Raw genomic sequence first — 13,942 nt, 5'->3', positions numbered from 1 at the left:
TATTGTCGATACATTGGTCATTGTCATTTACACCTGAAAAATAGCCAAAAAACCCAATTTTTGTAACTGGGCGGGGCTACCCGACACATCTTGAAAGGAGCTAAAAAACATGTTTTTTTAAATTTCTATTTTTTTAAGCTAAACTATTCTTTTTTTGGTTTATTCTTTTTGCATAATTTAACTAGATGGTAAAACAATAGAAACATACAAAAATATTGATTATTACTCAATATTATACAGAAATATAAGCAAAACTTCTTAGGTGGGCGGGGCTACCCGACTCTCCCCTATATATCTTTTTTTTTTTATATCAACAAAAAAAAAATTTGAAATTAATTTTGATTTCTTTTTAGTTTGCTTTTCAGTTTAATAAATTTGAGCTGTACCTCTACATGCATTAAACAATTTTTAATTCAGTAATAGAGTTACAAATGCATACTTTATTGATTTATTTTAATAGTATTTCAATTATAATTATTCTATAAATTTTAACTTAAGTTCTTAATGTATATCTTTAAAAAAAACCTGATTTAATTCTGATTATGAATCATGTTTATAATTGGACTTCTATAATTAGTTAAACAAACCCATGGAGAATAACCAATTTTTCCTATGTGACATATTTTTTGCATTATTAAAAGTAGCTTAGTTTTTAAAATCACGATGAATTTATCTTTAGCCTGAAATGCAACCTGGAAAGTGCTGGGCATTTAAAGGCAGCCAAGGTTTTTTGGTGATACAATTATCATATACAATACAAGTGACTGGATTCACCATGGAACACATACCTCTCTCTTTGTCTCCTTCAGGATCTATTGACAGTGCACCTAAAGGTTTCCAAGTTTGGGTAAGATTTCATTCACAAATACTGGTGTAAATTTTTCGAAAATCAAAAGAAAATTCTGAAATAAATATTTATATTCATAGAGAGGATGAAATAAATATTTATATTCATCTTGTCCTTTTTTATCCCTTAGGGATAATAATTTACTTGTTGGATTATAGCTCTTTATAGTAATTATAATGCCGAAAACAAAATTTCTTTTAAATTTTATCTTTAAAAGAGAAGAATGGGGATTAACAATATAACAGAAGTATCACACAATCCAAGAATTACCAGAATAGCATAATGGTATAATTTAGCGAGCATATTTAAAGATATAGATGAGTCTTCGTGCAAGTTTTTGCATTCATATGGTGTTTTTTCATGGAAAACTAATAAAGATTCCTAAACTAAATTCACTAAAAATACATGCCTGCTATAAATAGTAAAAGCGTTTAAATTAACTCTCTATATATTAATATTTACTCTCTCATTTATATTTCAAATAAACCAAAAACTATTACACTTTTCTTGCTTTTTAATGAAATTTTGTAGAGTTCAGCGAAATATATTGCATCCGAAGTGATACCTAATTTTGATAACCATAAACGTTAACTCCTTAATTTAATAATAAAAAAAATTACTTTTTTTTTAAAAATATTATCATGATACATTTGTTTGAGAGCATTTTTATATCTAGAACAATATGTTTTAAAAAAGTTATTTAGTAAAATTTATACTAATTTTAGAACTATACCCACTTTACCCCCCTCTAGAGTAAAGTAGTTATATCAAAACATGCTCTTTTGAATGCATTACTATAAGAAAACAATAAAACAAAATGAATAAGTTATGCCTCATATTTGATCTATGTGAATTCAATGTATATAAAACACTTTCCCCCACCTGATCCTATAAAATATCTGTCCTGGGCTAACTCTGTAGTATTCTGAATCTAATGGTAACAAAGATAAATACTTCAGTTCTTATACTAATAAATAAATTTAAATCTCATTTAGCTAATTATAGCTATTTAATTTCAAAATTTGATGGATAATAAACTAACCAAAAGAAATTAAATTAAAAGAATGTGTATTTCTCTTTTCCTCAAAACGTTTTACATTTGTACTTTTAAGTATTTGTTGCAAATTAGATATTAAGATCCCAGAAGATTTATATAAAAATTGCAATAGTTAAATTTATTGAACTTTTTAGAAATGAAATTAAAAATGGTATCACATAAATAAATTAATAAAAGAAAAACACTTTCCAGCACATTTCCTTTAGTTATGACTTGCATAAAAACCCTATTAAACTGATATTTTGTAAATAAGTATGAAATAAGTATTTTATTTCAGGTATATATTTATAAGTATTTTATTTCAGGGTCTAGTTTCGGAGAAAGATAATGAAGGAAAATTACTTGGTGATTATATCTTTGACCAATATGAAGATTCTCTTCAATATTTTCCTGCGCAGGTAACTATAAGACTCAACCTTTGTTAAAATTATTATCTTTTACAGATTACAATAAATGTTTTGTATTTTATTTTTCTAAGTATCTTCATAGTTTTGTAGCAGTTATTTTTCATTTATATTTTATAGGCATTAAGTTTTAATTTTTCGTGATAAAAATAAGTTACCACAATAGGCATTATATCATTATTTAATTGCATGAATTTAGGGATGTCGCTAGAGAAATCTTCATTTTCTATTCTTATAAGGGAAATTTATATATATATATATATATAGTTCAAAATGAAGATAAAACAAAGGAAAATTATAGACATATTAAAAAAAGGGGGAAAATAATAATTAAAAAAATAACAAACTGATTTTAAAAAAAAAGATGAAATTTTATCTAAAAAAAACTAAGAAAAAAAAGAGAGATAATCATTTCATCAGCCCACACGATTATATCCACAAATATATATATATTTAGCCAAATACATTTCTGGTTGACCCTTGATTTTCTGAAATACTTTTCACCAAAGTTTTCTTTTTCCAAATATTTTAAAATGCTTTCTTAACCTCATATCCTTAAAAGATTCTCATTAATTTTTTATGAATAAGAAAGATATTATCATTTTTGAAAAGAAATCACCTGAATCATGACAGCTAAAATATGCGTTCAGAGAAAAGGTCTTTCCTTAAGATTGGATTAAACTTTATAATTATTCGGCCTCAAAAGAAACTTGTACTTTTTAGTAGTTAATCTAAATAATAATGTTGCATTATGTGATAATTTGAAAAATGTAAAAATACAAGAGCATCGGGCGATATATCAGAAGAGGAAATTGTACAAAGAATTTCTACACAATGCAATTTCAAATGAAAAAGCAAATATGGTGACTTATGAAGAAATAACTTTTAAATAATAGCCGGATACACTCTGGGGAACCTGCTTAACACATGAAAAAATTTTATGATTTTAAATGCATGGAAGTTGTTAGGGGTTTCTCTTAGAGTTAAAAGTGTTGAGGTTTGACTGTATATTTTTACTCGCTTGTAACTTCATAATCACTTTATATACTGTTTAATTTCAGACTACATATAGTGATGCTTTTTCTTTTGTGGAGTTGAAAATTCTTAGCAATTGGGGAAACATGGAATACACCTGTCTCTACCGATTTAGGGTACACGGAAAACAACCAAAGCTTTAAACTGTGATATGGATGTGCGGTGAACTGTCCCAGTGTGCCATAAATTTTATACTTATTATTTTGTATAGAAAAAGAGTTTTTATTGTTTGTAAAATAATGTACAGAATATTTTGTTATGCAAATTGTAGTAATTATAAAATCAATGTTTTCAGAGTAACTTTGTTGCTTTTTATAATTTTAAAATTTATTGCTTGAAAAACATTTTATTTCTATATCAATAAAACCTTAAGTAAAAAATTTTTCAATTCATTTGTATTACGATTAAAGGCCTTTTTTGTTCTTATTGTGAACACAAAACTGCTTAGGGCTAACATAAACAAAAGTTTACAAATTTGTTATTTTTGAAACTAAGACATGTGTTGCAAAAAATTATACACGAATTTTTTTAAAAAAAATGTATAAATTTTTTTTTTCACCAGTAGCTATGATGTTTTTGGCATCTATGGTTCATAAACTTAAGACATATTTCCATGAAAAAAAATCTAATGGTTTAAGGCCCAGAGATTTTGTAAGCCATTAAATTAAGCACAAATTATTTGTGATTAAGACACTGTTTATGAACTATCAATACTGAAAACTCTGCAAGAACTTGCAGAAAGCTTGATATGAACGTGATTACAGATAAGATACAGCAAAAGGGTTACACATCATATATTTGTAACTGAAAAAACATAGGTACATTTTTCTTAAGTTTAGTGTATCATTTATTGCCTCATATTTTGTTTTAATAGTTTCAGAGTAATAAATTTCAAAAATTTGTTTATTCATTTGCTCATTTAATCATTCATTTGTGTAATATCCTTGTACTTAGGAGTGTAAAATAAAGGGAAATTTTTTTTTACATCTCGGGGAAAACGGTGGTGCTTTTTTCCTAACCTATACGCACCACTCCAAAGGGATGCGTATAGGTTAGTTCGCAACCCCTGTCATTTTTCTTTGAACAGAGTATAAAATTTACTAAGCCATCAAGCTAACCGTGGAAGGTTTCCGTGTTTTCTCTCCACGTAACGCAAGTGCAGGTTATTTTCATCGGAATCTCCTCTCTGAAGGAAAATTTCTCCCAATTCTTGATCCAGGGGTTCTCTTGTCTTCTGAATTCGGTTCAAAATTACAAGGCTAAGGAATTGAACATTAGTAGTCTTAACTGAAATTAGGGTCGGCTGTTCAACGATGATTATAAAATCAAACTGGTTTGGGCAGGGGATAGAGCGTTCACCTTCAAATGAGGTGAACCGCATTCAAATCCCAGTGATGGCCGGTCGATACAATTTCCGCTCCCGTCTGGCACCAACCACATTGCTGATGTAAAATATCCTCAGTGGTGGACGCATTATAGGTTAGAGTCCCCTTGCCGTCAGGCTAACAGAGGGAGTTTTTAAGGTTTTCCTCTTCAAGTAATGTAAATGTAGGTTAGTTCCATCAGAAGTCTTCCACGATGGCAAATTTCTCCCAATACTTGATCTAGGAGTTCCCTTACCTTCTTCGTAAACCAAAATTTGGGTTGAATTGGCAACGACGGTTATGAAATAAAATGATATCAAACTGGTTTAAGTTTTCAATTCCGTTTGTCTTAGTAGTGATTCTTAAGTTTTCCAAATAGTTTTTTCATGTTCTCTTAAACAGTAGTTTGCTTAAATGGTACTTAAATAATAGTAGCACCTAATTTGAAAATTGTTTTTAAATTTAATTCTTTTAAGACGATTCTAAAATTATCGATGAGGACGAACACTCTGCATAGTATCAAGATGTTTCAGTTTTCATAATAATGCATTGAATGTTAGTAAAAGATATTGACTACATTGTGAAATGTAATTATTTCATGTTTAATGTCATGTTTTCATCATACATTAAGAAAAAGTTACTTTTACCAATCTATATATATATATATACAACTTTTTCCTCAAGTAACTTGAAATTAACAGTCCAAGTATGGTCCCCCCCCAATAAATTTTATCTAACAACGTCAATGGTTCATGCTGCTGCGAACGTCGTCGAATTGTTTGTGCAGACACTTGTTGTCTTGCAAATGACCCCATCTTCTCGGCTGTTAGTGGTTTGGGGCCACTGAGATCCTGCATGGTGTTCCATGCGACCGTCGTGAACCCATCGATTTCATATAACTGCTAACAGTCATGGGATCTCGACCAACGAGAGCAGCAATACTTCGGTATGATGAACAGCAATCCTGGTAGGCCACAATTCAAACTTGGATATGTGTAGGTAGGCATTTATTCTTCTTACACGAGGCATAACATAAACTCTTTTAGAACAATGCTCAAATTCAATTTTTGTATGAGAAACTTACTGTCAAATCTCTTTTATACACATTGTAGGTATCTCTTACAGCCGCCTGCTTTGCATGAATGCATTGATAAGCTAATCATTTGCATACCACAACATGCTTTATCTGTCCCACAAATTTCATGTTTGTCGCCTAACTGATATGGTCAGTAGTGTAGAAAAAACTTAATGGCCAGTAGTGTAGTAGGAGGGGTTTTTTTTAATTTAAAAAAATTTTTATTCCCTGAAAGTACTCTTTTTAAACTAATGAATATTTTGAAATATGAGATATTCATTAAAAGCTTTATAACCAATTTAACTTTTTAGGATTATTTTCAACCAATTTCAATTAAGAAACCCCTGTAATGATATGATAGCTGTTACAGTAATAAAATGAATTCTTAAATTTTTTTTTAACCATTTATTTCCCATGCATGAGAACCCCCACATTTACGACAATCATAGCGCTTCACAAAATTTTACCTCATGTAGTTAGTGTTTGTGGGTATAACTTGAGTTGATTCAGTAAATTGCAAGAAACCCTAAATTATTATTTAACACTGAAGCAAGTATTCTCAATTACTAAAATTTATGTCCATAAGTCTATATATAAATGGGCATATAATTAAGTTTCAATAATATTAAAAGGAACTAAAAATAGTATGGTAAACACTTTAAAGATCTTTACCAGTCATCAACTTTTAGTCTTTAAAATGTAGAACTCCGGACTTATGGACAGAATAAATTTTAAATTGGAAACCCTTTTTTTAAAAAAAAAATAAGAGGGATGTCGTATCCTACTTATAGCCTAGTGTTATGATATTGTATATAGTCATGGCTATTTTTTGCTAGTTTCTGTTCAATTCTACATTGCCTTAATATGGATTTTAAAATTTAAAAAAAATATATAGAATAAAATTTTATCTGCTTAAAACTAAATAATGTATTATTGATTCTGATAGATACTTTATTTATTTTAAATCTTTTATTTCCTAATTCATTTTAAAAACATTGAAAAATTAATTCTAGTAACAGTTTTAAGACATTGTATAAAACATTCTGATAAGATATAACTTTTATGATAAACAATTTTAAATTGTATCAAATACTAGTAAAACTTGATAAAAATAATTTTTATAAAAAAAAATTTTTCTTGGTAGTTATAATATGCAAGCATTATTCTGAAAATGTTTACTACAGATAGCTGTCAAACAGAATGTCGTATTAAGAAAACTTAACATTCAGCCAATTATAGTTAAGTCCCTATTACTAAGTCTCATGATATTGAATGTCTTATATCAGTTCTGCCCAACTGAATTGAAAGAAACAAATATTGTTCCTCTTCACAAACAGATTTTATATGAAACGCTCTGGACAAGATAGTTAAAATACTTTTTGATAAAAATTGTTAAATAAAGTTACCAGGGATCTGTCTAGGTTTTTCTGAGAGGTACCTATTTTGGGAAAATTTAGACATTAATTTGTGAAAAATTAAAAATTGTATTAAAAATTCAACACAAAAATATGGATTTATCATTTCTTAAGGGATACAAAAATAAAATTTCAAGGAAAAGGTTTAAACTACCTAAAAAGTTCTACCGTTTTTCCTAAAGTGAATGGACAGACTCCTTCGGCCTGGACAGACTCCAGGTTACACAATGTAATTATGAAAATTATTGTGAACATTAAACATTATCTGTATAAACTTAGAAAAATAATAAAGTTAGTCAGCAGTATGGACAGAGCAGTGAGCATAAAAATCCTTAACAGGGATTCTACTTGACACCGTATTCACCATGGAAACAAACCCACATGTTTTATGATTCCAAAATTTCATTTCACTATGTACGTAACTGCTTGTCAGTTAGACCCAACTAACTTTAACCTCAAGATTTCCCCGGTTTGAGTAACCGCAGGTGCGCAGTAGGCGAATTTTTATTTGTTTATGTTTTCAAAATTAACACTTTTGATGTTCAGTGTGGTCAATTTATAACTAGATGTAACTATAATTAATTTATATCAAATAAATGCTTATTAATAAAATGAAAACTAAATTTTACTGGGTTAATATCTTCTATAGAAGATATTATGTATATTTCTCAAATTATTATTAACAGTCATTGTTGCACTTAAATAATTTTTCACTCGGAAAAAAAAAACGTAGATAATTCAGATTGTGTCCATAATAATAATTCAAATAAATAGTGTAAGTAATAAGATTCTAACTAATTTAGCAAGCTTTTATTTATATTTTTTTAATGAAAAAAAAAAAAACGATGCTTGAAAGAAATTTAAAAAAGAATACAATTCATAAAATTATTATAGATCTTGCCCAAAAATAAATTATAGTATAGAGATGAACAGGCAAAATAATGTGCAATATTTAGATATGAAGATAGCGAATGACATTTTAAATTTTTTTTTCCATAAGTGAATCTATTAATAAAATTAAAAACATTATTTTCAATAAATCATAATAACATTAATTTTAATATACATCAAAAATTATGCTGCAATAAATATTACGTAATCAATACAAATCTTGATGCGAGGTAACATTTTAACTACACAATAATCTGCATCAAACAACTTTAATAACCATTTAGAATTTTATAACCATCAAATAATCAGCTGAATATTTGGATATACAGTAGGGAACCGATTATCCGGAACGATCGGGACCATCGCTATTCCGGATAACAGATTTTTCCGGTTTTCTGAATCGCGACAAAAAGCCGTTTTTTTTTTATTGTTAAACCCAACTAAAAAAAAAAATAGGAAATAATCTTAAAAAGAAGAAAAAACGATGAAGTAATACTGTAATGATTATTTCTAAAATGATGGAAGGGTAAACATCTTTCAAAAAAGAAAGAAAAATCCTAAAATCTTATGAGGAAAAAAAAAATTTTTTTTTAAAAATGGCACGAAAATTTATCGAATTTCGTTCCGGTTTTTTGATTTCCGGATAATGGGTTCTGTACTGTAATAGAATCATTTGGGAGAGATTATTTGCTTAATACTATATGAAGTTAAAATGCTGTCTTTAATTAACATTTTTTTAAATATATGGCCTGGCTACTTTATGACATCTGGGGCATATACAACTGATATATTTCCATTTACAATTATTTAAATAATAAAAATTTTGATTGTATGATTTTTTTAAAAGTTTTGGAATATTTGTTTAGATTATGATATTTGACTTATCTTATTCATCATATCCCTGACAGTGATTCTCACTGTCAGGGATCGGCAGCTGCCAGCACAATTATAGCTTCTTTTGAATAATAGGAATGTATTGATTTATGCTTATCTGAGCTGAGAGGTTTTATTTTATACAATATGATTTTAAGTTTTTAAAAAAGTAAAATTTTTCTCAATGGTTTAAGTTATTGATAAAATGTTAAATATTAAAAATGTGAATAAGAATGATGTTAGCATAATTCTCTTGATCCTTGTTTAAAATAAAAGTATTTTTAATTGAATTTCAGTAATATTTCTGTGTTTGTGTGCAGCTTTATGATATCCGTAATAATAAAATATCTAAATTCATAATAATACAGTACAGAACCCGTTATCCGGAAATCAAAAAAACAAAAAACCGGAACAAAATTCGATAAATTTTCTCNTTAAAAAAAAAAAATTTTTTTTACCTCGTAAGATTTTACGATTTTTCTTTCTTTTTTTAAAGATGTTTACCTTACCATCATTTTGGAAATAATCATTAGTGTATTACTTCATCGTTTTCTTTTATTTTTAAGATTATTTCCAAATTTTTTATTTTTTTACTTGGATTTAACAATAAAAAAAACGGCTTTTTGTAGCGATTCAGAAGACCAGAAAAATCAGTTATCCAGAATAGTGATGGTCCCGACCGTTCCGGATAATCGGTTCCCAACTGTAATATTTAGACCCTTTTGCTCATCCATACAACTCAGTTAGGAAAACAAAGCTTAACATATTTTTCATTTGTCCAGTAAAAGAGTAATTCAAATTTAATTACTCAATGCAATCTATTTATAATTCTGTCATAGAAAAATTGTTATAAAAATATCAGCGAAAAATGAAAACAATAACAATTAATAAAGCTGTAAATCTAACACAGGAGTGCAAGTTAACAGCGGGTTCAAAAAACCCCAGTTAGGAAACAGACGGTCCAAAAATAATGAAAAATACACTTTTCGACTCGTGGTCAATATTTCCAAACAGGGGTTTCGGAACTGGGTGTTTCACATTAGGGCAGTGTCAATGGTGAATAGGAGGTTAAGAATTAACTACAAGAATCAGGTGTTACATGAAAAACTCTTACTACATGCAGCACAAGAATAAGGTTTCTCACCAGTGTGAACACGACTGTGTTTAGTCAGATAACTTTTTCGTGAAAAACTCTAATTACACAAACTACAGGAATAAGGATTCTCACCAGTATGAACACGAAAATGCTCAGTCAAATTACTTAATTGCGAAAACTTCTTATTACATATACTGCAGGAATAAGATTTCTCACCAGTGTGAACACAACTCTTCTTAGTCAGATGATTCTTGTATGAAAAACTCTGATCACATAAACTACAAGAATAAGGTTTTTCACCACTGTGAACACGGCTGTGTTTAGTCAGATCACTTTTTTGCGAAAAACTTTCGTTGCATTTACTACAAGAATAAGGTTTTTCACCAGTGTGAACACAAGTGTGTTTAGTCACATCACTTTTTTTTCGAAAAACTATTGTTCCATATACTCAAGACTAAGGTTTCTCACCAGTGTGAACATGACTGTGTTCAGTTAGATGACTTTTTTGCCAAAAACTTTTGTTGCATATACTACAAGAATAAGGTTTCTCACCAGTGTGAACACGATAGTGGATAGTTAGATGACTTTTTTGCGAAAAACTCTTGTTGCATATAGTACAAGAATAAGGTTTCTCACCAGTGTGAACACGATTGTGGTCAGTTAGATGACTTTTCCGAGAAAAACTTTTGGTGCAAATACTACAAGAATAAGGTTTCTCACCAGTGTGAACATGGCTGTGTTCAGTCAGCTTAGCTTTTTTCGAAAAACTCTTGTTGCATATACTAGAAGAATAAGGTTTCCCACCAGTGTGAACACGATGGTGGTTAGTTAGAGTACTATTTCGAGAAAAACTTTTGTTGCAAATACTACAAGAATAAGGTTTCTCACCAGTGTGACCATGACTGTGCTTTGCCAGATGACTTTTTTGCGAAAAACTCTTGTTGCATATAGTACAAGAATAAGGTTTCTCACCAGTGTGAACACGATAGTGGTCAGTTAGAATACTTTTTCGAGAAAAACTTTTGGTGCAAATACTACAAGAATAAGGATTCTCACCAGTGTGAACACGGCTGTGTTCAGTCAGCTTAGCTTTTTTCGAAAAACGCTTGTTGCATATACTACAAGAATAAGGTTTCTCACCAGTGTGAACACGATAGTGGTTAGTTAGAGTTTTTTTCCGAGAAAAACTTTTGTTGCAAATACTACAAGAATAAGGTTTCTCACCAGTGTGAACGCGGCTGTGTTTAGTCAGCTCACTTTTTTGTGAAAAACTCTTGTTGCATATACTACAAGAATAAGGTTTCTCACCAGTGTGAACATGATAGTGGTCAGTTAGAGTACTTTTTCGAGAAAACCTCTGGTTGCATGTGCTACAAGAATAAGGTTTCTCGCCAGTATGAACATAACTGTGTGTAGTCAGATTACTTCTACAGCGAAAACTCTGATTACATAAACTACAAGAATAAGGTTTCTCACCACTGTGAACACGACTGTGTTTAGTCAGATAACTTTTTCGCGAAAAATTCTTGTTGCATATACTACAAGAATAAGGTTTCTCACCAGAGTGAACACGACTGTGTTTAGTCAGATCACTATTTTTTGAAAAACTCTTGTTGCATATACTACAAGAATAAGGTTTCTCACCAGTGTGAACATGATAGTGGTCAGTTAGAGTACTTTTTCGAGAAAAACTTTTGTTGCAAATACTACAAGAATAAGGTTTCTCACCAGAGTGAACACGACTGTGTTTAGTCAGATCACTATTTTGTGAAAAACTCTTGTTGCATATACTACAAGAATAAGGTTTTTCACCAGTGTGAACACGATTGTGGTAAATTAGAATACTTTTTTGCGAAAACCTCTGGTTGCATATGCTACAAGAATAAGGTTTCTCACCAGTATGAACATAACTGTGTGTAGTTAGATTACTTCTACAGCGAAAACTCTGATTACATAAACTACAAGAATAAGGTTTCTCACCAGTGTGAACACGACTGTGTTCAGTTACGTGATTTTTTTCTGAAAAACTCATATTAATAAACAACAAGAATAAGGTTTCTCACCAGTGTGAACATGACTGTGTTTGGTCAGACGACTGATTTGCAAAAAATCTTGTTACATACTAGAATAAAGTTTCTCACCAGTGTGAACACGACTGTGTTCAGTTAGATGACTTTTTTGTGAAAAACTCTTATTACATAAACTACAAGTATCAGGTTTCTCCCCAGTATGAACATAACTATGTGTAGTCAGATTACTTCTATGGGGAAAACTCTTATAACATAAACTACAGGGTAAAAATCCCTCACCAGTGTGAACAGGATTGTGTATACTCAGACGAATTCTTTATGAAAAACTCTTGTTACATATACTACACGAATAAGACTTCACAATAGTATGAACGCAACTATACTTAATCAGATCACTCTTTGATGAAAAGCTCTTATTACTATGAGAATCAGGTTTTTCATTAGTATGAACATCAGCTGTGTTTTGTCAGATTACTGTTGCATGAAAAATTCTCATAGCATATACAACAAAAATAATGTTACATCCCAGTGTGAACATGAACTGTGTTAAGTGTAAGTCCTGTAACTAATATATGAAAAACTCTTGTTACATGTACAACAAGAATGAGGCTTTACACCAGCATGAAAAGTACTATGCTTAGTTAGATCGCTATTGAAAAAGAAAAACTCCTACTACATATAATAAAAGAGAAAGGTTTTTCACTAATATCAACACGACAGTATTCAGGCATATTAATTTTGGTGAAAACTCATGTTACATATATTATAAGAGTTGGATTTTAAACCAGTCAACCATTATTGTGGTCAGTTCGATGACTTTTCTATGAAAAACTCTGATTGCATGTTTCACATAAATAAGTTTAAGACTGTGACATATAAACAAGATCTGAAACAGTTTATAGAAATTACGCTTTCACATTATTTTAAAAAAACTTTTTGTCATTTAATGCTTATAATAATTATTCTTTTCCATTCATTGCCCATGTCTTTTCGACAAACATTGTGTAAGTATCTTGGAGCACACAAACTAAAATCAATGCATATATTTCGCACATATTAAAGCAAGAATTGCTATTTAACATGATGCACAAATTATAAGCTCGGATTGTTTAGATTGTTTGATTGATGATTACTGTCGAGCATTTTCAGAGCTCTGTGCTTGGTTACGCTTATAGCTCGCTTATTGCAGATTGTTTGTTTTGCTCATTTACGTCGCAATAGAGCTGCGCAATGGGCTATTGGCGACGGTCTGGGAAACATCCCGGAGGATGATCCGAAGACATGCGATTACAATTTTGATCCTCCGCAGAGGGGATGGCACCCCCGCTTTGGTAGTCCGACGACCTCCACGCAAAGTCGAGCACTTTACGGTAGAACAGTTTAACGAGGACCAATACCGCACACCCTTGGTCCCTACGCAGACTGATCCAAGTGGTCACCCATCCACACACTGACCGCAGCCAGTGATGCTTGACTTCGGTGATCTGTTGGGAATCGTGTCTTAACGATCAGTGCACTGCGGGACTATTGTAGGTTGAAAGATGGGATGAAGCTTATTACACTGTCTTGAATGCCAGCCGTTTTATAACCCTAAACTTTGGCAATCAGCTGAAATGCCAAACACATTTGTTTGGCTGATTGCCAAACAAATGCTATCGCCAAGAGCTTGGATGCAGTGTTGCCAGATTGGGCTACAAGTAGCGGATTGGGCTACTTTTAAAAGTCCCCGCTACTGAAAATTGAATTTTCGCTACTTGCTACTTTTTGGGCTACTTATTATTTTTCGAACGCTACAAATCTTAAATATTCGCTACTTTTTTTCCTTACTGAAATACATATATATATATTAATTTTT

General features: G+C 30.5%; 2 protein-coding genes across 2 annotated transcripts; one reads left to right on the top strand and one right to left on the bottom strand.

The window, feature by feature from the left end:
- Positions 1 to 643: 643 nt before the first annotated feature.
- Positions 644 to 3,731, top strand: LOC122272850 (SUN domain-containing protein 1-like). Its single transcript, XM_043056879.2, has 3 exons — positions 644 to 847; positions 2,210 to 2,302; positions 3,370 to 3,731. The coding sequence occupies exons 1-3, from the start codon at positions 686 to 688 to the stop codon at positions 3,484 to 3,486; spliced, it is 372 nt and encodes a 123-aa protein (XP_042912813.1). The 5' UTR covers positions 644 to 685; the 3' UTR covers positions 3,487 to 3,731.
- Positions 3,732 to 6,710: 2,979 nt separating this feature from the next.
- On the bottom strand, positions 6,711 to 13,229 carry LOC122272852 (zinc finger protein 271-like). The gene has a single exon (XM_043056881.2). It carries the CDS (start codon positions 12,087 to 12,089, stop codon positions 10,512 to 10,514), a length of 1,578 nt encoding a protein of 525 aa, XP_042912815.1. The 5' UTR covers positions 12,090 to 13,229; the 3' UTR covers positions 6,711 to 10,511.
- Positions 13,230 to 13,942: the final 713 nt, after the last annotated feature.

Source organism: Parasteatoda tepidariorum, unplaced genomic scaffold, assembly GCF_043381705.1.
Source record: "Parasteatoda tepidariorum isolate YZ-2023 unplaced genomic scaffold, CAS_Ptep_4.0 HiC_scaffold_1270, whole genome shotgun sequence".
Lineage (NCBI taxonomy): Eukaryota > Metazoa > Arthropoda > Arachnida > Araneae > Theridiidae > Parasteatoda > Parasteatoda tepidariorum.
Note: the sequence above shows the minus strand (reverse complement) of the source record. Positions and strands in the feature narration are given on the sequence as shown.